Below are 26,490 nucleotides of genomic sequence, written 5' to 3' on the forward strand. Positions count from 1 at the left end.
TCAGGCGGTGCGGCGGACAGCCCCGGCGGCGGGGCGGGGGGAGTTATATTGCGGGGTCCTTCCTCGCTCACCCTGGTTCCTCTCGGAGCGGAGACGGCAAATGGCGGACTTCGATACCTACGACGATCGGGCCTACAGCAGCTTCGGCGGCGGCAGAGGGTGAGGCGGGCGTGCGCGGGCCCCGGCCGGGCGCGAGAGGCGGGCGGAGTCAGGGGCCCCTGGCCCGCGGCCTTCTCGCGCGCACAGCAAGGGGCGGCGAGCGGTAGGGGCCCGGCTGGGCCGACTGAGGCCTCGTAGAGGCGCCGGGAGGAGTGGGGTCTGGAAATGGCGCGCTCGGGGAGGGTGCGGCGGCGGTTAGGCTCCCCGGGTTTTGCTCGCGGGACAGATCCCTCTCTGTGCCACCCCTCCCCCGCCGCCTACGATGTGTCTTTCCTCTGCCTCGGTCGCAGGGCCAGGCCGCAGCGGCGCTGAGTGCCCGGTAGGACGAGCTCCCGCTTCCAGCCCCATCCCCCAGTACGGCGGGGCCGGCGCGGGGCTGTGCTGCAGCGCGGGGGTGGGGGCCGCGGCCTGCCCCGCTCCAGTCCCGGTCCCGGCCGCGGCTTCCTGTTGTCAGCCTGCGCTGCAGGCCCCCTGGCCCCTTTCGCCAGGAGACCAGCGGGCTTGGTATGATCGGAAGGCCGAGAGAGGGGCGATTCCCATCCCTTTACGGGTGTGAGGCTGGGATTTGGCAGCTGGAGCCCTGGAATAGTTCGATTCACCCCGGGGTCGGGGGAGACCAACCAGAACATACACATCATAGCATTGTATTTATCCTTTCTTAGATCAGAGTGCCTTGTTGACAAGTGCTACGTGCCTACTGGCAGAAGATGTTATTCTCCCTGGTTTCTCCAGACCTGGAGAAGGAATCGCATTTAGCTTCGTTCTGATTCTGGTCATACACAGGCTATATGTAATTGAGGCACCTTGTTTAAAAGAAAGATCCCTGACTAGTGAAGGAAAAGCTTATGGTGTTCAATTCCAGGAACCCGCCCTAGATTATTTCTTTTTAGCCACAAGTTACCTCATACAAAATTTAGAAGATAGGCTGTAAACATCTTGTTGTTTGTCAAGGGCACACTTGGCCTTTGTGTGATTCACAGAAAGGATTACTTTCCCAGGATAACACCACAATAGTACCTACTGAGGTGTCCAGTCTCCTGGGTTTCAATCCTAAAAGTATCTTTGTTTGGTGAAGAATGATCTTTTAATACCTTGGTTTGGGAATGGCTCAAATAAAAGCTTGTTTGGGTGCGGGAGTGTACCCAGTATCATTCATGAAAGTTGGGGACATGGAAGTTGGGGGAGGTGGAGCCACCTGTTACTTCAAAGAATACTTTATTTACTAATAAAAAAGAAATAGATGTTGGATTACATGTAAAGTTAATGCTTTGGGGGTAGGTTTCTAGACATCAAATTTGTACGTCAGTCATCTTGAAATTTAATAACTAGGATTTTTTTTTCCTTCCTAGTTTCAAAAAGCATTTGGAAGTACCCAGGAAAACTCTTAAACAGAGTAGTTCAGATTAAGGCAGTTCCAAGGAATTTTAGTTGGTTTGGAACTACAGTGTTAGTCATATTATACAGAGCCTGGGGATTTTTTTTATTATTATTTTTTAATTCTGCCTTTTGACAAATTTACCAGCTGTTCTGGTGACTAGAGGTGTTCGAGTTAGACTTTCGGTGGATATCAAATTTTGACAGTTGGAGTACCTTGAACAATAGAAGTTGATCAAAAGTAAAATTCTCTTTTAAGATGCCATTTATTTATCAGAATATCAAAAGACGAGGACACTGTTAGCCATTTACCCAGATGTACTCCAAAAACTTGTATAAGAGAATAGTAGCTGGCATGATACATCTCCTAAGCTTCCTCATAAAAAGTCCTTTTACTATTAAGCACCTTCTACATCTTACCTTCTCAGAATTTTCCACTTCATCTTCATGTAAAAGTACATAGGAAATACTGCTCAGATTGCCAGAAAGTAGTTTTTAGAACCTGTCGGTGAATTTGTGTGTTCTTTGAGGCGGTGTCACAGGTGAGTCAGGAAACTTCACAGAGGACTAGACATGTAGTGATGTGATCTGTGCCAAAGCTTTCCTATTCCAGATAGTTAATATTATTTTAACTTCATCAGGTCGAAAGTTATCAGTTATTGGAATCTTTGAAATTTAGCAAGGTGATAGGATAGTTGACCAGATATTCTTCAATGATAATTTTGAGTTTTGAATTATGTTCACATCAGTACGTGTCTCAGTGCTGTTTGTTTATGTTCAGATAGAAGCTTAAGCATTATAGACGATTACCACCTATGGAAAGCTGGTCTTGTATTGCTTTGTTTGGTGCTTTTTGTTTTTTAATTTATTTATTTATTTTTGGTTGCGTTGGGTCTTCGTTGCTGCGCGCGGGCTTTCTGTGGTTGCGGCGAGTGAGGGCTGCTCTTCATTGCAGTGCGTGGGCTACTCACTGCGGTGGCTTCTCTTGTTGCAGAGCACGGGCTCTAGGCACGTGGGCTTCAGTAGTTGTGGCACACAGGCTCAGTAGTTGTGGCTCTAGGGCTCTAGAGTGCAGGCTCCGTAGTTGTGGCGCACGGGCTTAGTTGCTCTGTGGCATGTGGGATCTTCCCGGCCCAGGGCTCGAACCCGTGTCCCCTGCATTGGCAGGTGGATTCTTAACCACTGCGCCAACAGGGAAGTCCCTGTTTGGTACTTTTGTAAGGCAACTTCTCACTAGTCTAAAACACCTTAGCTAGATAAGATGTCTCAACTCTAAGCAACTTGGGTCACAGGTGAAAGGAATGGCAGGTTTGAAATATAGAGTCAAGGGGCTTCCCTGCAGTGGTTAAGAATCCACCTGCCAATGCAGGGGACATGGGTTCAAGCCCTGGCCTGGGAAGATCCCACATGCCGTGGAGCAACTAAGTCCTTGGGCCACAACTACTGAGCCTGCACTCTAGAGCCTGCGAGCCATAACTACTGAAGCCCACGCGCCTAGAGCCTGTGCTCCACAACAAGAGAAGCCACCGCAATGAGAAGCCTGCACACTGCAAGGAAGGTAGCCCCTGCTCACTGCAACTAGAGAAAGCCCGTATGCAGAAACAAAGACCCAACGCAGCCAAAAATAAAATAAATAAAAATAAATTAATTAAAAAAAAGAAGGGTCTTCTCATTTAATAAAAAAAAAAACCAAGAACTTGGGTTTTAATAATTATACATTCCCTGTAAGTTTATTTTGTAGTTGTGTGTAGTAACCAGTACGGTTGTCAGGAAGCAATACTGAACAACTGCTTTATTTCCCCAGCCTATAGAGGCATGTCGCCTGCAGCAGAGGAGAGAACCAGGGACTGCATTGTTGCTCAGAAAGCAAGTCAAAACAAAATTCCAAATTATCAGGAGTTGATTGTACCATATCTTGAATGTATTTGGTTTTTCACTTTGCTAAATTATCTTTGTGGGGTTCCAGTTTTTCATTTGCTATTGACAGTAAAGTGGAGAGTAACACTGATTTTACATTTTTAACTGCAAAAGGCCTTTTGAGTGCTTAACCTAAAAGTAGCATCAATCCTGAGAATTAGATTGGAACTTGGAATTAGCAAGAATTGATATTACTGAAATGGTACCTGCTAAAAATTGATTAAGCTACAAAATTAAATATTCTTTATTAGGTTCCAGTTAGGGGATTTAGAATTCTAATCTTCGAGTCTTATAGGATTTAAGCTTGGCATCTCTGTCTAAATTTCTAAGGATATTTTAAGCCTTAAAATGGGGAAGAAAGTGTATAAAAGCTAGCTAGTTTCACTTATAACAGGATCTGTAAAGGTGTTGAAAGGCATATTCTAAAATCCTGTTTACCTATCAGATGGCAAGTTGTTTGGGTTTACTGTCATCCTTCTCTCCACTCAGTCTCCCAGTGCTTGATTCCAAGTCATTGTCCTCTTTGCGAAGTGTTGTTACCACAAATACTTGGTTTTACCAAGAGATCTCTGAGATGTCAGATGTTCAGGCAGAAGCCCTGGCTTTAGAATCAGGCAGACCAGAGCTTAAGTGTCCTCTTGGCTGTGTATGAGCAGTATGATCTGGACAAGTTTCTTTACCTCTCTGAGCCTCACTTTCTCTGCATATAAGATAGAAACTCCTCTATAGGGCTGTTGGGGAGTATTAAATGAGATGTTAAACTGTGCAGCACAGTATTTGGTCCATTAAAAATGCTTAATATTTGATAGCTGTTGATTTATAATTTTTAAAAATTTATTTATTTTTGGCTGCGTTGGGTCTTCATTGCTGCGCACGGGCTTTCTCTAGTTGCGGTGAGAGGGGGCTACTCTTTTGTTGCGGTGCGTGGGCTTCTCTTGTTGTGGAGCACAGGCTCTAGGCGTGCGGGTTCAGTAGTTGTGGCACATGGGCTCTGTAGTTGTGGCTTGCAGGCTCTAGAGCACAGACTCAGTAGTTGTGGCCCACGGGCTTAGTTGCTCTGCGGCATGTGGGATCTTCCCAGACCAGGGCTCAAACCTGTGTCCCCTGCATTGGCAGGCAGATTCTTAACCACTGCACCACGAGGGAAGTCCAATTTATAATTTTTTAATTCTTAAAATAATTCCTTTGGAGTTAGAGTGGGAAAATTTCTGTTGAGGGTTAGATGGAGTGAGTTTTTATTTTCCTGTCTATATTTCTAAAGCCAATAAAGGGAAAGCTGTTCAGTTTATAGGCATAAAGCATTTATAATGTAATACCATAAGTATGGTAAATTAGTACCAAGTAATTCATTCTTTTTATTCATTTATTTATTGGCTGCTTTGGCTCTTAGTTGCTGAGCACAGGCTTTCTCTTTCATTGCAGTGCGCGGGCTTCTCGTTGCGGTAGCTTGTTGCGGAGCATGGGCTCTAGGCGCATGGGCTTCAGTAGTTGTGGCACTCCGGCTCAATAGTTGTGGCTCGAGGGCTCTAGACTGCAGGTGCACGGGCTTAGTTGCTCCATGGCTTGTGGGATCTTCCCGGACCAGGGCTCAAACGCGTGTCTTCTGCATTGGCAAGCAGATTCTTAACCACTGTGCCACCAGGGAAGTCCCACCAAGTAATTCATTCTTTTTTTTTTTTTTTTTTTTTGCGGTACGCGGGCCTCTCACTGCTGTGGCCTCTCCCGTTGCGGAGCACAGGCTCCGGACGCGCGGGCTCAGCGACCATGGCTTACGGGCCCAGCCGCTCCCCGGCATGTGGGATCTTCCCGGACTGGGGCACGAACCTGTGTCCCCTGCATTGGCAGGTGGACTCTCAACCACTGCGCCACCAGGGAAGCCCAAGTAATTCATCCTTGTACATTATTGGTTTGTAACAGAACTCATGCTTGGAATATTTAAATGCTTCTGAGATTTCTAAAAAAAAAAAATTTTTTTCGCATACTTTCAAAATTTATATTTCTGTTTGAAATTAACCTTAGTGTTCTGGAAAGACTTTACACAAATTCAAGAAGTCTTCACAGAAACTTGGAACATACAAAGCAGAATGTTTGGCTGGGGGTGTGGGGGGGCATGGTCAGTCCTAGATCAGATCCACCTTCCAGTTTCCAGCTTCTGCTAGAAATGGAAGAGTGTTGGGCAAAAGACCATGCCATGCATCTTTACCTTTTCATCATTTGTGCAGCTGGTTAGACCTGCACACTCGGCACGAAGTAAGTGACCACTTGATTTTGATTGCACTTAGCAGCTGTAATGTCTAGGTTGTCTTTTTAAATAATTGAACATCCTATTTTTTTTAAGTTTGCCAACCATATGATGGTTTTTAAAATGTTCTTGATAGGACCCTCTGGATGTGCTTCAGTATGTTGATACTCTACTGAAAACATAGTACCTTCATAGCACTCCAGTATAGGATAGATGTAGCTGGTGATCTCCCTCGCTCTGCACACTGTTCTCTAATTGAAATAATCAGTTGCATTTTTGGAGCCACCCACCCACCCCCTTTTTTTTTTTTGGCCGCACCGCGGGGCTTCTGGTATCTTAGTTCCCCTGACTATGAATTGAACCTGGGCCCTTGGCAGTGAAAGCAAGGAGTCCTAACAACTGGACCGCCAGGGAATTCCCTGGAGCCTTTTGAATATCTGGCTGAGTAGAAGACAGCTCGTTTCTCATAGCTGCTTCTGTATTCACTCTTGAGGTAGGTTGTTTGGTTGACATATATGAAGAAAATCCAGCCTTACATAGGTAAGTAGTTGGAAGTGGGAGGACTTTTTAATAGCCTTTTCAGATAATTGTAGATACTCTTGTGACTGTACCAAAACTTGACAGGTGGTAATTTCCATAAAAGTTAGTTGTAACAATAAACTTTTAATACTCTTACATTAAAATCCATAGATCTATCTTATATTTTGAGTGGATCTTTTACTGTGCTTTTTTTTTTTTTTTTTTTGGCTGTATTGGGTCTTTGTTGCTGTGCGCAAGCTTTCTCTAGTTGCGGTGAGCAGGGGCTACTCTTCGTTGTGGTGCGTGAGCTTCTCATTGTCGTGGCTTCTCTTGTTGTGGAGCGTGGGCTTCAGTAGTTGTGGCACACGGGCTTAGTTGCTCCGCGGCATGTGGGATCTTCCCTGGCCAGGGCTCAAACCTGTGTCCCTTGCATTGGCAGGCAGATTCTTAACCACTGCGCCACCAGGGAAGCCCAGCTGTACATTGGTTTTTTTTTTTTTTTGTAACATGATACTTTGGTCATTTGGAAAATACCAGTTCACTGAGTTATGTAGCTCTTCCAAATGTTGAAGCATTTCACTATACAGTATCAAAAATCATGTTCATTAATGTCACCATCAGTTTCATCAGAAAATTTTCAGGTATTGGGAGACTGTCAAGCTTATATTGATAGATAAAAGTTTTCTAAAATTCTGGTTTTTGCTTGAAAGCCTGCGTTTTGTCATTCGCAGCAGACAATACTGTTGTTTTCCTTGAAGTGACAGGCTCACTTCATTTACAAGAAAATGTCTATGTAGCATCCGAGTCTGAACCATAGTTAGTCAGTTCTTTCAGGTAAAAATGGTGTTCCATGAAAAGAATAGCTAGTTCAGCTTGTAACTCACTTGCAGGAGTGCCTTTCCTGGAGATAACCATGTACTTCTGTAAGCAGCAGAAGTGCTTCATTCCCATTTTGTAACGGAATATTTTAAAAGTGGGTCAGTATTTAATAAAATTAATCATTTTTACCACTTTATCAAAAACATTCTTTGCAGAAGGTGGCTTTTTTTTTTTTGGCTGCGCCATGAGGCTTGTCGGATCTTTGTTCCTCCACCAGGGATTGAACCTGGGTGAAAGCGTGGACTGCTAACCACTGGACCATTAGGGAATCCACCCCCCCCTCTTTTTTTTTAATACTGCAAATGCATGAGTAATAGTGCAGTTTGGTGCCCCGGCCTGATTCATGCGAAGGCCAATGGCAGGATCGGTGTATGTGTTTGCTCTCTTTGACTTAACAGGGATACTACAGCCAGAAAGGTTTGGCTCTGCGGGGGCAGAGCCAGAACCAAAGGAAGTACATTTTGGTGCTTTTAGAGGCCGTCTGAAAATGCAAAGAATTGTTACTTTAACTGATTTTCTGTTAACGGAGGAACCTCAGTATGGTCTAGATTGGAATTTACCAGTTGCTCATTTTACCTAATAGTTAAAGATTTTTAAAATAAATGTATTTATTATTTTTTATATTTTTATTTTTGGTTGCATTGGGTCTTCGTTGCTGCGCACAGGTTTTCTCTAGTTGCAGTGAGCGGAGGTGACTCTTGCGGTGCGCGGGCTTCTCATTGCAGTGGCTTCTCTTGATGCGGAGCATGGGCTCAGTAGTTGTGGCATGCGGGCTCTAGAGCGCACGCTCAGTAGTTGTGGCACACGGGCTTAGTTGCTCTGTGGCATGTGGGATCTTCCCGGACCAGGGCTCGAACCCATGTCCCCTGCATTGGCAGGCAGATTCTCAACCAATGCGCCACCAGGGAAGTCCAAATCTGGAACTTTTGGATTGAGTAACCTTTTTCACCCATATGAAGTTATTAAATTACTAAGCGCATTTCTTTCCTTTCATGTTAGGAGTCCAGAATTTTAGTTCATTATGATAAGTACCTTTTCCCAGTAAGAAAAGTTCCCTAAAAGACTGTAAACCAGAAGTCCCTTTCGTGTTCACTATTCATCTAAAACAAGGCTTTCAAACTGCCTGTTGTGTCCTGTTGGGAGATGATGAAATCAACTTAGTGTGGGTCCTGGTAAGCATCTTTTAAGGTGAAATAGAATAGACAATAGTGTGCATTATACTATGAGTTAGTACTGTTGGCAAGCTTTTTAAAATTAATTTGTGTAGTTAACATGCAGGAATGTATGCATGTATTAAGTTGTGATGTAAAATGTATTTCTTGTTGTTGTACACAGCCTGAAAATTTTTTGAAAAATACTTAAATACAGGGCTTCCCTGGTGGCGCAGTGGTTGAGAGTCTGCCTGCCGATGCAGGGGACGCGGGTTTGTGCCCCAGTCCAGGAGGATCCCACATACCGCGGAGTGGCTGGGCCCGTGAGCCATGGCCGCTGAGCCTGCGCGTCCGGAGCCTCCGCAATGGGAGAAGCCACAGCGGTGAGAGGCCCCCATACCGCAAAAAAACAAAACAAAACAAAACAAAAAACTTAAGTACATAATTGGGGATGTCTACTGAATACATGTAACCCTCTCTTATAATCTAAATTTTTTTCCAAATAAGCGTACCCACATTGGTGAAGAAGTTACTGGCAGCCCTAAAGTAGTTGGTAGGCCTGTGGCTTCATTCCTTCCACCCTAAGTCTCAGATATTGTAATAGTTTTGGAGATAAAGCAGTGAACAAGACAGGAGCTCCTGCCTCAGAACAACTTTGCATTTCTCTGCATTGCTTTTTATATCTTACCGATGTGATTGAATTATTAAGTTCCCATTCACAGCAGAAAAGAGCTCCTTGAAATAGGGCTCATTGAAGAATTCACCATAGACACTGCTCCCTCCCCACCCCCAGTGTTTACCAGAAACTTTCAGAGGCTTTCATGCATATCCTGTAGGAATGACAGTTGTCAAGATAAAGGGATTTAATTTTGAGTGCTAATTGAAGGCCTTGGAAAATACATACACTTAGAGGAAGATCTGCTTGGAACTGAAGGGTCTTTAATCCAAGTTCATTGGACTAGTTTTTTAAAACCTAAGTTACAACTAAAATGTAATGTGGCATCTTGGATGGGATCCTGGGACAGGAAAAGGACATTAGGTGAAAGCTAGGAAAATCTGAATAAACTGAACTAGTTAGTAATGAATTAGTTGGTAATGTATTGATGTTGGTTCTGTGATTGTAACCAGTGTATCTTCCTAATGTAAGATGTTAATAGGTAGTGTAAAAGGGTGTTTATGAAATAAGGGCTTGGCTTTTGAGAGCCTAACCTTTTTTGATTATTGTCTAGAAACCAAGTAGGTTACACATTTTGATCTTTCTTTCTTTCTGCATGCTCAGAGGATTTTGTCTTTGTTGCTTACTTGGATTTTATTCTCATAAAGGTAGTCTTACTGTGATTTTATGTAGGATCTAGGATAGTGCCTCAGGCCATGTGATATATGCTAATAAGCTCTAGGTGGCACATGAAAGACCAAAGTTGTTGATCAGCCCCAATGAAACGAACTCAGTTATCACCTAGAAGTAATAGAGGGAGAGCACCTAATGTTCCAAATACCAAAGAGAGGTTAATACTCTATAGTCATGGTATCTTGGCACTGGTCTTAAAGTTTTAAGAATGACAGCAACAGTACTTAAATTCTGTATAGTTTCTAATGCACCGAGGAATCTTCGTAAAATTCTTGTCCAGAAATAATAGCATGTGGCCTTCATTTTTTATTATCTTTTACACTTTGGAAGCAAGTCTTGAGCACTTAATTTTGTTTCATCCACTTACTGACTCTAATCCCAGCCCTAATAATCTCTTCTCTTCTTTTTTCTTATAGTTGCCATTCCTCCAGTTTCCTCTCACTCCTATATATCTTTGCTTATTCACACATTATCATCTTAAGAGTTCAGTGTTTTGTCTGCTGCCTGGAAAATAGAGTCCAAGTGCCTTTTGCTCCACCCTGCAGAGACAGTGCTTGTTGCTGTCTCCTGAATTTTCTGCAGTCTTTTACTTGGGATGTGATTTCTCCTTTCTAGATGCCTGGACCCCCTTAGCTGAATTATAAGCTCCTTGAGGGTAGGAACAAGTCTTAGGTTTGTGCCCTCAATATGGTGCTCTGTATTTAATAGACATTCAGATACTTTGTTGATTTGAGTGAAGAAACGTGATTTGTCTGTAGCTCCAGGTGTGATTTTGGTCACACCTGGAGTTGAAAGTTGGATTTCCTAAATGACTGAGGATGTGATTATTACTTTAAAACTTTCGTATTTTTTTTTTAAATCAATAGACTGTCCCTTTGTGCAGCAGTAATGAGCGGGCAAGCCCATTGCTCAGTGGGAGCGATATGGCCTGGGAGTTTGCAGCACAGCCCTTCAGGTCTCTATTCTGAATTGCAGGGTGGTGGGGAGGTGGGGGTGTGTGCCCAGGCCTGCAGCTTTGCCTCATCTGTTGCCTGCTTTACATCCATGGCTTGTTAGTCAGCCTCCTTCTGTATAAGCAGTGTATCCTGTAGCGTGTTTAATTTACCCATAACACTTTAGAATTATTAAACTTTTGTAAAGCAATCAGTCTCTGTGAAGTGTTCTTATAGTCAATTTCAAACTCCTTTATAACATAGAAATTTGAAATATTTATAAAGTAACAGGTGAGAAAACCAAGGTACAGAGGTGATTTGGAAGAGGTCCTACACCAAGCTAAGTAAGGTGCCAGGTGTGTCTTCTGTGTTTTTAACCTGTTTTAGAAAGTGCTTTCATGTAACATAGCTTATTTAGATAATAGTCCCCTCTAAACTTAAATTAGTGTCAGAAGTATCTCATAAGAATTTTAGCTCAAAGAATTTCTGACATTTGACATTTTTATTTGATTGATGACAGAATGTATCCTTTTATTACGTCCATATGCATTCTCTGGGGTTTGTCTTCTTCACCCTTGTCTCTCAAGTTGCTGGCACACTGCAGACTCTTCATAGAGTGAATAAATTGAAATCTACCAGGCTGGCCCCAGTCCCACTGCATTGTAATGTCTTCAGTGAACTACTCAAGGAAAAGCTAAAAACCACTCAAGTCCTGTAGAACTGACCACATCAGGTAGGGCAGTATTGAGGACTGCATCGGTTAGTCTTGAAAAAATCTAGAGTGTTAAGCCACTGGCAGTTTTGTGAGGCTAGGGTGAAATGAGCAAGTTGATGGGCTTGGGTTAGCTCTTTCCACATCTCCAGCTCTTAAAGTACTGCTTGCCTGAAGCAGGATTTTTCTATCTTTGCAAAGACAGATCTGGCTTCTGATCCTGCTGCATTCTTGCTAGTGCCCCCCCCCCTCAGTAGCATTCACCTGGGCAGCGGTCCTTATCAAGGCTTGCTTACATGGCTTTCTGTACTCAGTCAGAGGTCGGTTGACCCTATCTTTTCAGTCCTCTGTCCAGCACCCCACAGAAGTTCTCATGTGCCCTTTTAGCAAGACTTCCTACCTCCATTTTCTTGCTTCATCAAACAGACACCTGCCAAATTTATCATTTCTTCATCCTCACCTTCATGTTGAATTTTTTAAAAATCATTGTAGCCCTTTGCTTTTTTACATGTCTATGTAAATGTATACACAAACATGCATGTATGCATTTACAGTTATTTATGTTTTATATGTGCTACTCAGGTGTAAGCTATTCCAGGACAAGGGGCTGTTTTCCACCAGATGTTTAATAAATGTTGAGTAGATGAATTTAAAGTGTTTTTAATTATAGTTGGTCCCCTGTTTTGACAGTTTTCCAAGTGTTTATACTGTATTTTATATGTTCAGTACCCAGCCCCAAATAGTATCTTACTGAGAATATTTTAGGTTTTATGGGGGTTTTTGTTGTTGGTGGGTTTTTTTGTTTGTTTGGCTGCATTGGGTCTTCGTTGCTGCGCGTGGGCTTTCTCTAGTTGCGGCGAGCGGGGGCTACTCTTCATTGCAGTGGTTTCTCTTGTTGCAGAGCACAGGCTCTAGGCGTGTGGGCTTCAGTAGTTGTGGCACGCGGGCTCAGTAGTTGTGGCGCACGGCTTAGTTGCTCCGCGGCATGTGGGATCTTCCCCAGCTAGGGCCCGAGCCCTAGTTCCCTGCACTGGCAAGAGGATTCTTAACCACTGCGCCACCAGGGAAGTCCCAGTTTTATGGTTATTGAAATGCAAAATAAGTCACATTCACTTGTAAGCCTATTTTTCTGGTATTAGGACAGAATGCAGGATTTTTCTGTTGGGAAGCAGCAGTTCTGAGGTAATTAAACTTAAAATTTTTAGCCATCTAATAATTACTTCATAGCCTGGTTCTTCTGCTTAAAAAAAAAAAGAAAGCGTTGTCTTAAAGACTGGTATTTATTATCAAATATTTGAGATATCTGGAATTTGTGTCAGGCAAGATGTGGAATCTCTTTCATGATATTTCTAGCAATATATGAATTTTAAAAATCAAGTTACTTTCGAAGACCTGGTATTAATATATATTCTGCCAAAAGAAAGGAAGGTTGACTTTAAGCAGATTTTTGACTGATATGAGGAGACTCTTTTGCTTTAAATGTCTCTTAAAGAAAAACAACACCTCCCCCTTTTAAATGTTTCCTCCTGTGTTCTGCAAACATTTTATTTTGAAATTTTTCAAGTCTTCAGTAAAGTTGAAAGAATGCAATACGATGGACACTGGTAGATGTCACAAGTTTCACACTTGCTTTATCTTTATATATTCGTGCATGCACACATGGCTTTATGCTGAACCCTTTGAAAATAAATGGCTGTCCTGACACTTCACTCCTAAGTACTTTGTCTCTCCTGAGAACAGAGGCATCCTACTAACTTCAGTACCAATTAATCACTCCTAAGAAATTTAATGCTCACAATAATATTTATACTCATCAGATTCAGATTTCTCCATCTGCTTTTTCTTTTATGGCTGTGTGTTCCAGGATCCAAAGATCACATGTAGCATTGGTTATCATTTCGTTAGTTCCCCTGCCTTTTTTGTCTTTCATGACTTTTACATATTTGAAGAATCTGTGCCAAAATAGAAGGCACATTTAAATTTCTCCCATTATTAGTGATACTAAGTTCAGTTACCTGGTTGCAGTAGTGACTGGCAGATTCATTTTATCAGTGTTTTGGCATCCTTTGAGCCTTGCCTGAATCAGTCACTACTACATTGGTGGTTGCAGAGTAGAGGTTTTCTAATTACATGATTCCTCCTACATTTTTTAGCTGACAGCCTTATTGATGTAAAGAAGAGCTCCCTTCCCATTAATTTAGTAGACCATCTATTAGAGCAATGTAGGTTCAGAGCAGAATTGATCAGAAAGTATAGAGTTCCCATATGCCCTCTGCCCTCACAAATGCACAGGGGCACAGCTTCCCCTGCTGCCAACATCTGCACCAGAGTAGTACATTTGTTCCAATCAATGAATCTGCATTGACAATGTCATTATCACCCAATGTCCATAGTTAACATTAGGGTTCACTCTTGGTGTTGTCCATTCTGTGCTATGGGTTTTGACAAATGTATAATGGCCCCATTTATTTTTTTGTTTGTTTTTAAAATATTTATTTGGCTGCAGTTGGTCTTAGTTGAGGCACGCAGGATCCTCAGTTGCGTCATGCAGGCTCTTAGTTGCATTATGTGGGATCTAGTTCCCTGACCAGGGATCAAACCTGGGCCCCCTGCGTTGGGAGCGTGGAGTCTTAACCACTGGACCACCAGGGGGAAGTCCCGTGGCCCTATTTATTTATTTGTTTGTTTGCTTTTTGTGGTTTTTTTTTTTTTTGGCTGAGTTGGGTCTTCGTTGCTGCGCATGGGCCTCCTCTAGTTGCGGCGAGCGGGGGCTACTGTTTGCTGCGGTACGCGGGCTTGTCATTGCAGTGGCTTCTCTTGTTGCGGAGCACAGGCTCTAGGCGTGTGGGCTCAGTAGTTGCGGCACGTGGGCTCAGTAGTTGTGACTCGCAGGCTCTAGAGTGCAGGCTCAGCAGTTGTGGCACACGGGCTTAGTTGTTCCACGGCATGTGGGATCTTTCCAGACCAGGGCTCGAACCCATGTCCCCTGAATTGGCAGGCGGATTCCCAACCACTGCGCCACCAGGGAAGGTGGTCCCATTTATTTTTAAATTATCTATAAAACATTGTAAACCTCAGGTGTTAGACAGCAGTTATTATGGTCATTGTTACTCTACACATGTGAACTATGTGACAGGCAGTGTATGACGCACCATATGTTATTTCTCAATAATTCAAGGTCTCTCTTAGTATTAACCCAGTTTTCCAAATAAGGCTTAGAGAAATTGAGTAACTCCTCAAGATTATATGGTGGAGTAAGTATGTGGTAGAGCTCGGATTTAAACCAGTGCGTACGCAGATTAGCCATGATATGGTGGAGTCAGGGTCCTGCCACTTTTAAGCTCTGTAACCATAGACAAGCTAAACACCTCTTGACTTAGCTGAGGAAATGACATTGACGTTTAAATGAATTAGTAATATGCACCTTGTGTTTGAGGATCCAGTGAGGTAGTGCATGGGGGAGTGGAGAGTAATATGTACAATACATAGTACTTGCTGCACAAAATCTAAAATTTTTATTAGAGCATATTATCTATAATCAGCAAGAAACAATTGTATTGTGAGTGAGTTAAACTTCAGCTTCAGGGTAATAAGTGGACACTCCATTTCTGTGTGTGTTAGTGTTATCGGGTGTGAAGGAGGGCATTGGCTTAGGTTCTTTTCTCCTATTCTTAGTGAATAGGAGAGAACCACTTGTCTGTAGGAGGATGTTAATGTTTGGATTCGATTCTCCAGGGAAATGTACGTTCACAGAGATTCTGTGTTTCTGTGGACATTTCTGTCATCCAGAAATAAGCATGTTTTTCATAAATATTTTGGAATACTCTATTATTTCAAGGAGATGTTACTGTACACGTTATATAGGATTATTTTGCCTGGGTGGTGTGGCTGAGTGGGAGACATTTTCCTTGGCCCTCTGGGGCAAGTACACAGGGGCAGAGTTGAATCCTGTCTGTTTCCCCTCCTAGGTCCCGTGGCAGTGCTGGTGGCCATGGTTCCCGTAGCCAGAAGGAGCTGCCCACAGAGCCCCCCTACACAGCATATGTAGGAAATCTACCTTTTAATACGGTGCAGGGCGACATAGACGCTATCTTTAAGGATCTCAGCATAAGGAGTGTACGGCTAGTCAGAGACAAAGACACAGACAAATTTAAAGGTGAGTTTGGGGGATTTTTACTGTGCATTATTGTAAGGGGAGGAGGGTCTAAACCAGAGGGCTCTAATTATGAAAGTGTTTCAATGAAAGTGTTCCGAACGTTTGCCTACTCCACGCAGTTGAAATAAACATTTATTAGCGCTTTAACGCATAGGCCTTCAGTTCTATTTGGGGGGGAAAGTGTTATACATAATCTAGTTTGTAGAAATATGTGGCATATGCCCAAGTAAATCTGGTGTTTTCCTGAGCTATATAGCAATCCTGTCTCTGCCAGAAAAGGAGTTACCAGCAAAGAAATGAACAGATAAAACTCAGGACTTTTCAGGTGCATATCACCTTGGCCGACTCCTGCATTTTTAGGGGGTAGTTTTTCTGTAATCTAGTTTATTATGAAATCCAAAAGGTAACCTAGTACTTGTTGTCACTGTACATTTGTGATTTCAGAGCATGTGTTTAAGGAAATGATTGGCTCAAATTTCAGATAAAGTTAGTGTCTGTAGGTTAGTCTTTCAGGTTCTTGAGCAGAGGAGTAAGAATGAGGAACCAGATGGGCATTATCCAACTTCCAAGGCTTCCTAAAGGGAAATGTGCCCTGTATTTAAGTGCGTGATGCCAGATACAAGGGCATTTGGTTTGCTTTATTTACCCAGAAGTACATCCATGAAAGGCACACAGGCTGTGGGGCTGTAGAAGAAGCAGGGGTGCTGCTCAGCAGAGCAGTTCCATAGTTTTGTTGTTCTGAAAGCCTTCTGACTTAAGAACCTGGAGCCTTGTTAGAGTAAGTGATCAAACAGTGAAAAAGAATGTATCAGTTAAGCTTGGAGCAGTAAGTCCTGCTGCTAGGAAGCGTTAGGAATGCAAATTTAAGGTAAAAATGTGTGGGTGAAGCCAGCCTTTGGGCTGAGTCAGCAGCAGCAGAGATTGTCTCATAGAAGGGCATCTTTAGTTTCAGCAGCTCTGGAGTGTGAGATGAGTGGGAGCTCTGGAGTGACTAGGCTCTTGTTGCCTCTTTGAACTTGCAAGTAGTTTTCTCAGTTCTTCTAAGCATTGAATCCACTTAGGGGAAAAGGCATGGATGGGGAGGTGGAGTATGGTTGGGGGTGGAGGACGGGGAACTCTACAGCCAAGCAGTACATTCTTTGTGTAAGCAAATGGCGAACAGGAAAAGTTTGGACCCAGGCTTTAGAAGCACTTGCAGTCTAGTGGGCTTTGAAGGTGAAGTGTAATCGTCATACAGGATGGGGATCGGGAGGGTGGTGATACAGGGTGCAGTGTGAGCATACGGGGCAGGGGGAGTGCTTAACCCAGATTTAACCGAGAGGGCATGGACAAGAGTGTTGCAGCTAGAAGGAAAAGCTTATTCAGAAGTTGGAGGTGAGAGAGAGGGTGTGGTTTCTTCTGCCTGGAGTGTCCTCTGCTTACAGGCCTGTGTCAGAATCTAGCGTTAGAGACTCAAGTTGTCAATAAAGCATGCTGCACCAAGGCCATCTGTCTTTAATTAATTAGCATCCTGAGGAGGATGTGCTTGTGGCCGAGGGTATGTTTTTTAGCTTTGTAAAACAAGTTTTATACCAGCTACCTGAGTAGTAAGTAATGGCGCCCTCAGCCTGTTCCATCAAAGCATGTTTGGTATCGAATTTGAAGTCTGTGTCTTAAAGCCCCTGTTAGGTTATATGAAAGTCGTTCAGAAGTCAGAACTAACAGCTCTTCAGTGACCCAAGAAGGTTTTAATATTATGGTTAAAACATAAAGCTTTATAAAAACACAGCTACTATTTCAGTACCTATTTGATTAGCACTTTCTGTTAGAATATAATTAAGAGGGGAAAAAATATAATTAAGAGGGAGGAATACCAGTCAAGTTCTATTTATTAGAAAGTAAAATATGCTCTTTCAGGTTCTGCAAGTCTGCTACCATCTCGATGCAACAGAAGTGGTAGTTATGATGTAGGGAAATGGTACAGACAGGGATCCCACCTTATCTTTAACCCGGAATTCCTTGAGGAAATCGGGGGTTTGTTTTCTCTTACAGGATTCTGCTATGTAGAATTTGATGAAGTGGATTCCCTTAAGGAAGCCTTGACATACGATGGTGCAGTAAGTATATTCAGGTTTTCTCTGTGGTGGTAGTAGTTGAGATTTTTTTCTTGCCAGTACTTACAGTGTTTTCCACTTATTAGCTCTTGGGTGACCGGTCACTTCGTGTGGACATTGCAGAAGGCAGAAAACAAGATAAAGGCGGCTTTGGATTCAGGAAAGGTGGACCAGATGACAGAGGTGATTGGTTCTTCTACAACTGAGCATAAAACTTGCTGTATGCCCACTGATTACAGCTCTTGAAGGTTACCAGAAGAACTCTTATCTTGTAGGTCTGATAGGTGTTTATGAGCTTTTAAAAATGTGTAAAATCTTAGAAAGAATGGATGATGCTTCTGCAAGCCTGGGTTTTTTTCTTCCTGTTGGCAGCAAAAACTCTTATAATTTCATTGAACTTCCCATCACATGAGTTGTACGTCTTCCCAATGAATTTTTCCATGTTTGTGCAGCAAGGTAATGATACGACCTCAACTTTATCTTTTTTGTGTATCCTCAGGAATGGGTGGCTCTCAAGAATCTAGAGGTGGATGGGATTCCCGGGATGACTGCAATTCCGGTATCAGTATTTAAAGTATCACCACTTCCCTTTTCGGTGGCCTTGCTGCTATTGTACATTTCTTGTGAGTAGCCCGCCTGGCCGGACTACTTTAGTTCCTTTCACAAATGAAACTGTCCGAAAAGGTACCCAGGCATGCAATAAGCCTCTGTTAGAACCTCAGTGTTTGGGGTAGGACTTGAAAGCTTCCACATCGTGGGCAAGTTGGACTGATCCGCCTTATTTTGTTACCTTTTCTTAGTCTACTGTTCTTATATGTGCCTGTGTCTCATGCTGAGTCTTTCTCAGGGTTTAGCCCAGGGGAGCCCCTTGATGATGCTTGTGTGTATGGCATGAATAGAAGTACTATTATTTCTAGAAGTCTGAAGGTTCTAGAAGCTTACAGAAAGCCTCATACTAATGGTTCCTGGTGGCTCCCTCTTAGATGGTAATAGGTAGTCCTGATGACCTCTTTGTCTCTTAAAGGGCGTGGAGCACCTGTCCCTTAAGTGGACATAATCCACTTTATCATTGCTTTTCTTAACTCATCAAAGCATACCAGTGGGTGCCTCCTTGTGTCAACTCAAGAGGTCAGTTTGCATGCCAGGCTTTGAAGGGTTGATCTCCTAAACATCTCTTCATCTCTTTACTTGTTTTTTTTTTTAATTATCAAGGTAAATCATATGGTAAAAATGTCCATTGTAACCATAAGGTAGAGAATGAAAAACAAGTCTGTTTTCTTTCCTACAAACTTGAGGTTGTCTCTGCATTTGCCACCACATAAGATGAGATCATTAGTGCCCGCCCCCCCATCACCCCCCCAATCAAAACAAAAATCAGTAGAAAGTAACTGGTAAGTATGGGAGGAACTTGTCTTGTGAGTCGAAATTTTTTAAAAGTTCATTCCAGTACTGTGTTAGCTAAACAGATTACTGCTTATATCTGTTGAATAATTTAATTCCTAAAAGTCCTATAGCCAATCAGAAATGAGCTTATTCATAAAAGTACAGTATAATCCAGTAAACCTGTAATTTTATGTATAAGCTAGTCTCTGATTGAAAAATGCAACAGATGTCATCTCAAAGCCACCTCAGGTGTAGTAGTTAGTGACTTGATGAGTGGTGGTCTCCAATCTGCCAGTTTTGCCTTTCCTAGTACTGTAGAAATAGTACAGTGAGCTCACAGCTTTGGAGGTTACCAAAGGAACTGATGTCTTTCTACTGCTGGCTTAGCTTGGGCTTTTTTACTCTGAAGCAAGACATATAGTGAACATAGCCAGAGAAGCTACCTTGCCACCAACCAGTGTAAACTACAGTGTTCTGGTAATAATCTAAAACCAGCAGTGCGCACATGGTGGGGTACGGCCTATATACATTATTTGTATAGGTAGACCATTTTTACTCTTTAGAATAATGCCTTTTTTTAAATGACATACTCTCAATGTAAAAAAAATTTTTTTTTAAGCAGTACAAAAAAATATATAAAGAAGAAAACAAATAAGAAAGTCCCTGTCAACCAGAAATAGGCAGTGTGCTTTTATTTATTTTTTATCTTTTTTTTTTTTTGGCCGTGCCATGCAGCATGCAGGATCTTAGTTTCCCACTAGGGATCGAACCCGCGCCCCCTGCAGTGGAAGTGCGGAGTCTTAACCACTGGACCACCAGGGAAGTCCCTAGGCGGTGTGTTAAACTAAACTTCGTAAAGAAAGCTCAGAAGATTTTCATGAATAGTGTGCCTCCTAGAAATCTGTCATCAAACTTGATGAAAAGATAATTGTTAGTGTCAAACCTTGGTTCCCCCCCCCCATAATCTTCCCATCGCTCATATCATAAGAGTTTTGAAATGAGGTGGTCACTTGATGTTAATGTACACTAGGTTTTGGGGTTTTTCCCCACTATACTTTGTCTCATGGACCTGGACAAAGTAGCAGTTGTGTTTATGTGCCTTGTCAGTGTGGGTGTGAGCTAATTTGTTTTATGCTAAACACTGGTAGCAAAAATTAATCTCATTAAGAGGGAAGTAACTTTACTTTCATAATCAGTGTGGAAAGGTACACACAGTTTAGTTTGGGGGAAATGTCAGGTTAAATGTTTGAATACTAATTAAGCTTGTTTAATGAATGGTGTATCCTCTCTGGTTGATAGAAAAGATTTTGTAAAGAAACTTATACTTGATGATATGCTTCCAAAATGGGTTTTCCCCCAAAGCAGTGCTCCTGTTGGTCTGAACCTTCTTAGAATTGTTTTCATTACTTGTTTTGTTAAAATTGAAATTGTTCGATTTAGTCTCTGAACTGAGTTTCAGATAACTTGATCAATTTAAAAATTCCTTGCTACCCTTAAAGAACAAAAGAACCCCACTATTGCAGATAGTTAATTCTCCATATTCACAGTAGTTAGGTTCTTTAAAACCACTGCAAACAGCAAATTGGCGGATACGGAGCCATCGCTCATAGAGGAAATACACAGGCTCCTGTGAGCCTCTGGTCATATTTTTGTCAGCCATTCAATACATAACCTTGCTTTATGTGTTTGTGTTTAAAGACGCCTTGTTTAATATATATAGTTGATTGATTAACAATGAACTCACGGCCAGCAGCACTGTAACTCATGCCTGCGTGAGGCTTCTCTAACAAGGCACATCCCAGCCTTGCACTTAGGAGTACTAGACAGCACTTCAGCATGATGTTTGGGTGCTGTTTTATTTTAACAGCAAAATCACTAACAAAAAGCACAAAAGAGCAGAAAGCCTGGCACTAAATAGATGGTGAAAAGGACACTTGTTTACTGTTAGAGCTGAGACAAGGCAGAGTGTTGGCTCATTCAACCCTCAGCTGGGAATGTATGTGTCAGGTGACAGACGTTTCACTGCTCTGTGCATGTCTGAATGACAGCGAAAGGCCCCAAGTATTGATTTCAGGGTTACAAATAAATTTTAGTGAGTAGACAAATTTGCAAACGTGAAATCTATGAATAATGGGAATCAACTATTTAGTAGAAGAATATTTCTCAAGCTCAGGATCCTTCTTCAAGGATAAGTTCCTGCAAAGCTTTGAGCAATCGCACTGTCCTTGGAGTGAGTAAAAATAGTCACCTTCAGGAGCTTAAACAGAGGGGGCAAGCTCATTTGTTTAATTATAGTCTTATTGCTTAAATTTTTACTGAAAGTTAAGTTGGTTATACTGTTAAAAGGTTAATTATCTTAACCTCCCCCTATGACTTTCAGTTAAATGCAAAACTAAATAAGCCTTAAGGTTCTTAAAGTCCATTGAGAAGATATTCTTCACACTGATGAGAATTGTAACTTTTTTAATATAAATTTACTTATTTATTTATTTTTCGCTGCGTTGGGTCTTTGTTGCTGTGCATGGGTTTTCTCTAGTTGTGGTGAGCAGGGGCTTCTCTTCGTTGCGGTGCGTGGGCTTCTCGTTGCGGTGGCTTCTCTTGTTGCGGAGCACAGGCTCTAGGCGCGTGGGCGTCAGTAGTTGTGGCTCGTGGGCTCTTGAGCTCAGGCTCAGTAGTTGTGGCGCATGGGCTTAGGTGCTCCGCGGCATGTGGGATCTTCCCAGACCAGGGCTCGAACCCGTGTCTCCTGCATTGGCAGGAGGATTCTTAACTACTGCGCCACCAGGGAAGTCCAAATTGCAACTTACTTTTTAATTCTAAATGAGATGCAGTTTACTTCTGTTGGTAATTATTTTAGCGGTGCACAAATGAATGGGGTGTGGGAACCCTTTGCAGCCAGAGGAGGTGTGGGTTGGGTCTGCGGTTCCTGCTCTCTGGCGCCCTCTCTGGGAAGGGAGTGGGCCTGATCACAGCTTTGTTTACACACAGGTGCTTTGCTTTTAGAATGATCCACACCCGAATCGCAGCAGAAACAGAAAAATGGGGGATGTCACCCAGAGGTGACTTTGTATTTTTATTTTGTCTTCATATCTAGCTTTTTCCTTTTGATTTTGTGTTCTAAATTATAACTTCTAAATTTCAGGTTTATCTTTTTTAATAACTATAGATTGTATTAGAAAACAATAAAACGGTGCTTTGAGCATTTTTGTATTAAGCCATATTAGAATATTATGGACTTTTCCTGCAAGCTAAGAATTTACAGCTCGTTTTATTTTTCTCTGCTAAGATTCTTTTTTTATTTTAGAAGTCTGTTAGCATTGAAATTACCCAACAGATTCACGTTTGGACTCATTTTGTATGCACTTTTGATGCTGGACAAACTAAAGAATTTAAAATTAAACTTAATTCACACAAGCTATGTTATCAGCTTTGAGACAGTAGTTTAAAAGATAATTCAATGTCATCTTCCTCCTTCAGGCTTCAGGGATGACTTCTTAGGAGGCAGGGGAGGGAGTCGCCCAGGTGACCGGCGAACAGGCCCTCCAATGGGAAGTCGTTTCAGAGATGGCCCTCCCCTTCGAGGGCCCAATATGGATTTCAGAGAACCAACAGAAGGTATGACGATAACGTGAACGTGTAAATGGAGCTCTGAAGGGTGTCTTCTCGTGACACATTTGTAAGCCATGTTGTGTTTCCCTCCCCCAGAGGAAAGAGCACAGAGACCACGGCTCCAGCTTAAACCTCGAACAGTTGCAACGCCCCTCAATCAAGTAGCCAACCCCAACTCTGCTATCTTCGGGGGAGCCAGGCCCAGAGAGGAAGTCGTTCACAAGGAGCAAGAATGAGCTTGCGGTTGGGAGGGAATGGGATGTGGGGGGTGGGTTCGAGCGAGAGCACAGCCTGGCTGCCCCCCAGACCGGCAGTCCTGCAGTTACCATTCCTGCGCCTGACCTTTGTCCTCCTTTCTTACAATGGAAACACAGAGCTTGTGAGTGCATGTCAGCAGTTAACAAGTGGTTTTTAGTACATTCTTGGCTTTGCTGAATCTACCTAGTGCCTGTTTTGTGCTTTTTTTTTTTTTTCTTTTTTTCCTTCCTGCCATTCCTTTCCTATTTTCCTTCTGTCCTTTTTCCTTCTCGCTCCTTGTTTCTTTCCAGCACATGAGTTTCTCTAGAGGGACAGAGGCAGCTGCCATGCGGGAGTTCTTTATATTGAAATGCTGCTTCATTTCTCTCCTTTGCTTTTCTGTTTTTCCTTTAGCCACACTGGGCGTTTCCTTTGATTTTTCTCAGCAACCTGCATGTTGAGTTCTGTATTGCTGTGGCTTCCAAGAAAAAAAAAACAAGTCACAAATTGGATAGCATCTTGTTTTTATTCAGCTGTTATCAACATACAGAATTTGGGACACATTGCTTTCAAAACAAGGATAAAATATCTGTTGATCTTTGCAAATTCCTTCCTGTAACTATTTATAGATAGTCCTGACTCCATTACTCCCTCCCCAGATGGGAGAATAGGCTTACATTTCAAACAGCAAAACCTAAAAAGATAATGTGAACTGCTGGCAGGGTGCACATAGGAGATAAATTGAATACACTGCTGTGTTCACATACTTTATTATTGCTCTTTCAATACCGTGTCCAAACTGGTTCCCTTCTTTCACTGGCCGTTTTAGAGGCTCCTCTGTGGCTGGATGTAGCGAACTGCTGTCTGGTTTCCTTTCTGCTGGCTGCAGAGGTGCATTGGGCACTGCAGGTGGTAGCGCGGTGCTGGGCTCACTTCCTAGTGCGGACGCTGCTTCCTCTCAAACCCCTGTTGTCGTGTGTTCTGCATCACTCCCTGTGTTTATCTGTTCCCTGATACAAGTAATAGTGAGATACTGCGCTTCCCACCATCTCTTAATTTTAGAGTGAAAGAATGGGCCTAGAATGACTCTCTTTCACTTGATGAATTGAGAATTTGACTATGCAGAGCTGTCAGGTAACTGGTAGGTGGCTTGAGGTCACTAGTTCTCAGCTTTAGGACGTTCACTGCCACGTACAGTGTTCAGCACTCACCCAGGCTAGGCAGCAGCTTTTGAGCTTGAACACCTCTGTGTGAACAAATTCTTGAGCGCCCGAGTCCCACTTCATCCAATTGGGAGCAGTTCAGGGTCAGCTAGAGCCCCGGAAAAGAGAGACCCTCACCAGCATGACTGGAGGGCCGGGGGCAGGCTGGCCCACGCAGTGTGCTTAGAAAGTAGCTCCTCACTAGCTGCCATCCTCGGCCCCTCTTACTTTGTCTTTGTCACCAGGTCTCAGCAATTTACAGAACTCTCCCTCCTTTCCTTCCTTCCACCTGTCATGTTTGCTTCTGAAATAAGAACCATTTGTGTAACACCAATACTTACCTTAAGAAAGACATGCATTATGTGGTTGTAATCAAACCTGATGCTTTCAGATGACCTACTTACATCTTCAGTGTGGAAAAGATTAAGAACAAAACAAATTCATCTAAACTTCTGGGCAATCCAGTTGACTTTTAAATGTAAGAATGGAATTCCAAACACTTAACACATTCAGCTATATGACAGAAAGTAAATCTATGGATATGGTATTTTGTGAATGATCTTTTAAATAAAAGAAAACCTTACGTAATATTTAATGCTTGTCTTTATTTTTGAGTTGTTTTTTAGCTGCTTGTGAAGTTAATTTTAAATTTGGAAAGTAGTGTCCAAATTTAGTGGATGTACTGCGGAGTGAGCAAAGCGTCTTGCTTTCGGAAGTTACAAGATTTGTGAAATTATTTTAGAAGCTGGTGATGATCAGAGATGGGATGCCAACTTTCTTCCTGTTTTTTTTTTCCCCCAAAAAACTAATTTCTCTTTTTTTGAGGGGGGGGGTTAAATTTATTTTTGGCTGCGTTGGGTCTTCATTGCTGCGCACGGGCTTTCTCTAGTTGGGGCGAGCGGGGGCTACTCTTTGTTGCAGTGTGTGGGCTTTTCATTGCAGTGGCTTCTCTTGTTGTGGAGCATGGGCTCTAGGCGCGCGGGCTTCAGCAGTTGAGACGGGAAGGTACGTCTTTCTCCAAATAAGCACCTAAATAAATAGGGTCATTTTCATAAAAGTGTGTACCACCTATGTGAGTGTTCCAGAGATAGGTTTAGACAGATAGTTGACATCTGGTTTCTCTCTGCTATTCTTGAACTGGTTTCAGAGAAACATTTTAGTGGAGTGCCTAGTGAGGCCCTTTTAATAAGGGGTTCAGGTTTCTAAGAATGTTCTTTCCTCGGAGTCCATTTTGTCCAAAGCCAGATTGTTTCTCCAGGTCCCGGAAGAGGACAAGTTTCCACAGCAGGCTTCCAGAAGCCTGGGTTTCCCCTCATGACTCAAATGTCTTGTTTCTTCAGGGAGGTCTTGGTGAGCTCGAGGCAGAAAGGGGGCAGTAGTCAGGAGGGGCGTACGGGCGGGTGAGGAAGGAAGGTGTTGCCATTGTTACCTAGCATCCCCTTTCATTCGTCATTGCTTAGGGGTAGCCTGGTTTTCTCAGTGAAGGAAGTTACTTGGTAGAGATCAAGTCTAGAAGAAGAAAAACTGATTGACTTGAGTTTGTTAAAGCCACTCTGGCTTGAGATGCGTTAGAAACAGCATTGCTTTGCTATGTCTTGAGATGGTGCAAGGCAGCCTCTAGAGATTCCTGTGCCTGATTTTTTAAACAACCTTATTATAATCTCTCTTCACGAGTTATGCTTCAGATACGCTTTTGCTTCCTCTCAGCCCTCTTCTCAAATTCCAAATGGCTGTTGAGGTCATGCGGGGTCACTAGTACCGTGACAAGGTTCACTCTTTAGAATGACCACCTCAGTAGGACCTGAGGGGGCCCAGTGCTGTCTGTGGGGCTACTTGGTCCCGTGGACGATGGGGTCAGTGGCCTGTTTGCAGTTCAGCTGCTGCTTGATGTCTGCACAGTGGGATTTCTCCCCACTGTTTCTGTAGGGAAATTGGGAAGGGAGATGGGTCACGTCCTGAACTTTCTGAAGGATCATCTGTACCGGAAGTCTGTGGCGCATGTCACAGATGGCTGTCTCCTGGCTCTCCCCACCCTCCCCAAACAGTTTGTCTGGCATGTAGGGTAGTGAACCATCCTAAAAGGTCCCCCTGAAGGGAGGCTGTGTGGACGGCAGGCTGGGCCCCTTGTGCTTCTTTCCAGGAACAGCTGGCCTGGGCCTGGCCACATCTGCCCTTGTTGGTGAGGAGCTTTGCTCTGTCTTTTGCATTTTCTTGGCCAGTCTTTAACAACATTGAGATGTTTGAGTTATTTTCTCGCTTGGGAGAGGTTCACAGGCTTATAAACACATCTAGTATCTGAGAGTTTTCCTTTTGCAGTTTTTTGTCATGAAAATGAGCCGAAATAATGAAAGCTCTGTACTTAATTATAGCCTCCTACTAATCTCTTCCTCCATCTGTAACCACACTAACTGTAGAATATTAAATATACAAACAGAAGCGCACTCCTTTGCAGCGGCAGGCTCTTTGGTTTTCAGTTCAGGCACTTAGAAAAAATCTGTTTCCTGTACCTGTTCTTCCGTTCACTGTGGGAGACAAGGTAAATGGTAATAAAATTACTGGCCTAGAAGCTTATCTTTC

At 43.0% G+C, this 26,490-nt stretch overlaps 1 protein-coding gene across 2 annotated transcripts; it reads left to right on the top strand.

The window, feature by feature from the left end:
• EIF4H (eukaryotic translation initiation factor 4H) lies at positions 1-24,503 on the top strand. 2 transcript variants are annotated; one of them, XM_030871988.3, is made up of 7 exons: positions 1-159; positions 15,202-15,389; positions 17,421-17,485; positions 17,569-17,665; positions 17,982-18,041; positions 22,343-22,480; positions 22,571-24,503. In XM_030871988.3, exons 1-7 carry the CDS (start codon positions 101-103, stop codon positions 22,708-22,710), a joined length of 747 nt encoding a protein of 248 aa, XP_030727848.1. In that variant the 5' UTR covers positions 1-100; the 3' UTR covers positions 22,711-24,503. The 2 variants fall into 2 exon arrangements, with proteins under 2 accessions (XP_030727848.1, XP_030727849.1); XM_030871989.3 differs by lacking the exon at positions 17,982-18,041.
• Positions 24,504-26,490: the final 1,987 nt, after the last annotated feature.

This window comes from Globicephala melas, chromosome 15, assembly GCF_963455315.2.
Source record: "Globicephala melas chromosome 15, mGloMel1.2, whole genome shotgun sequence".
In the NCBI taxonomy this organism is placed as follows: domain Eukaryota; kingdom Metazoa; phylum Chordata; class Mammalia; order Artiodactyla; family Delphinidae; genus Globicephala; species Globicephala melas.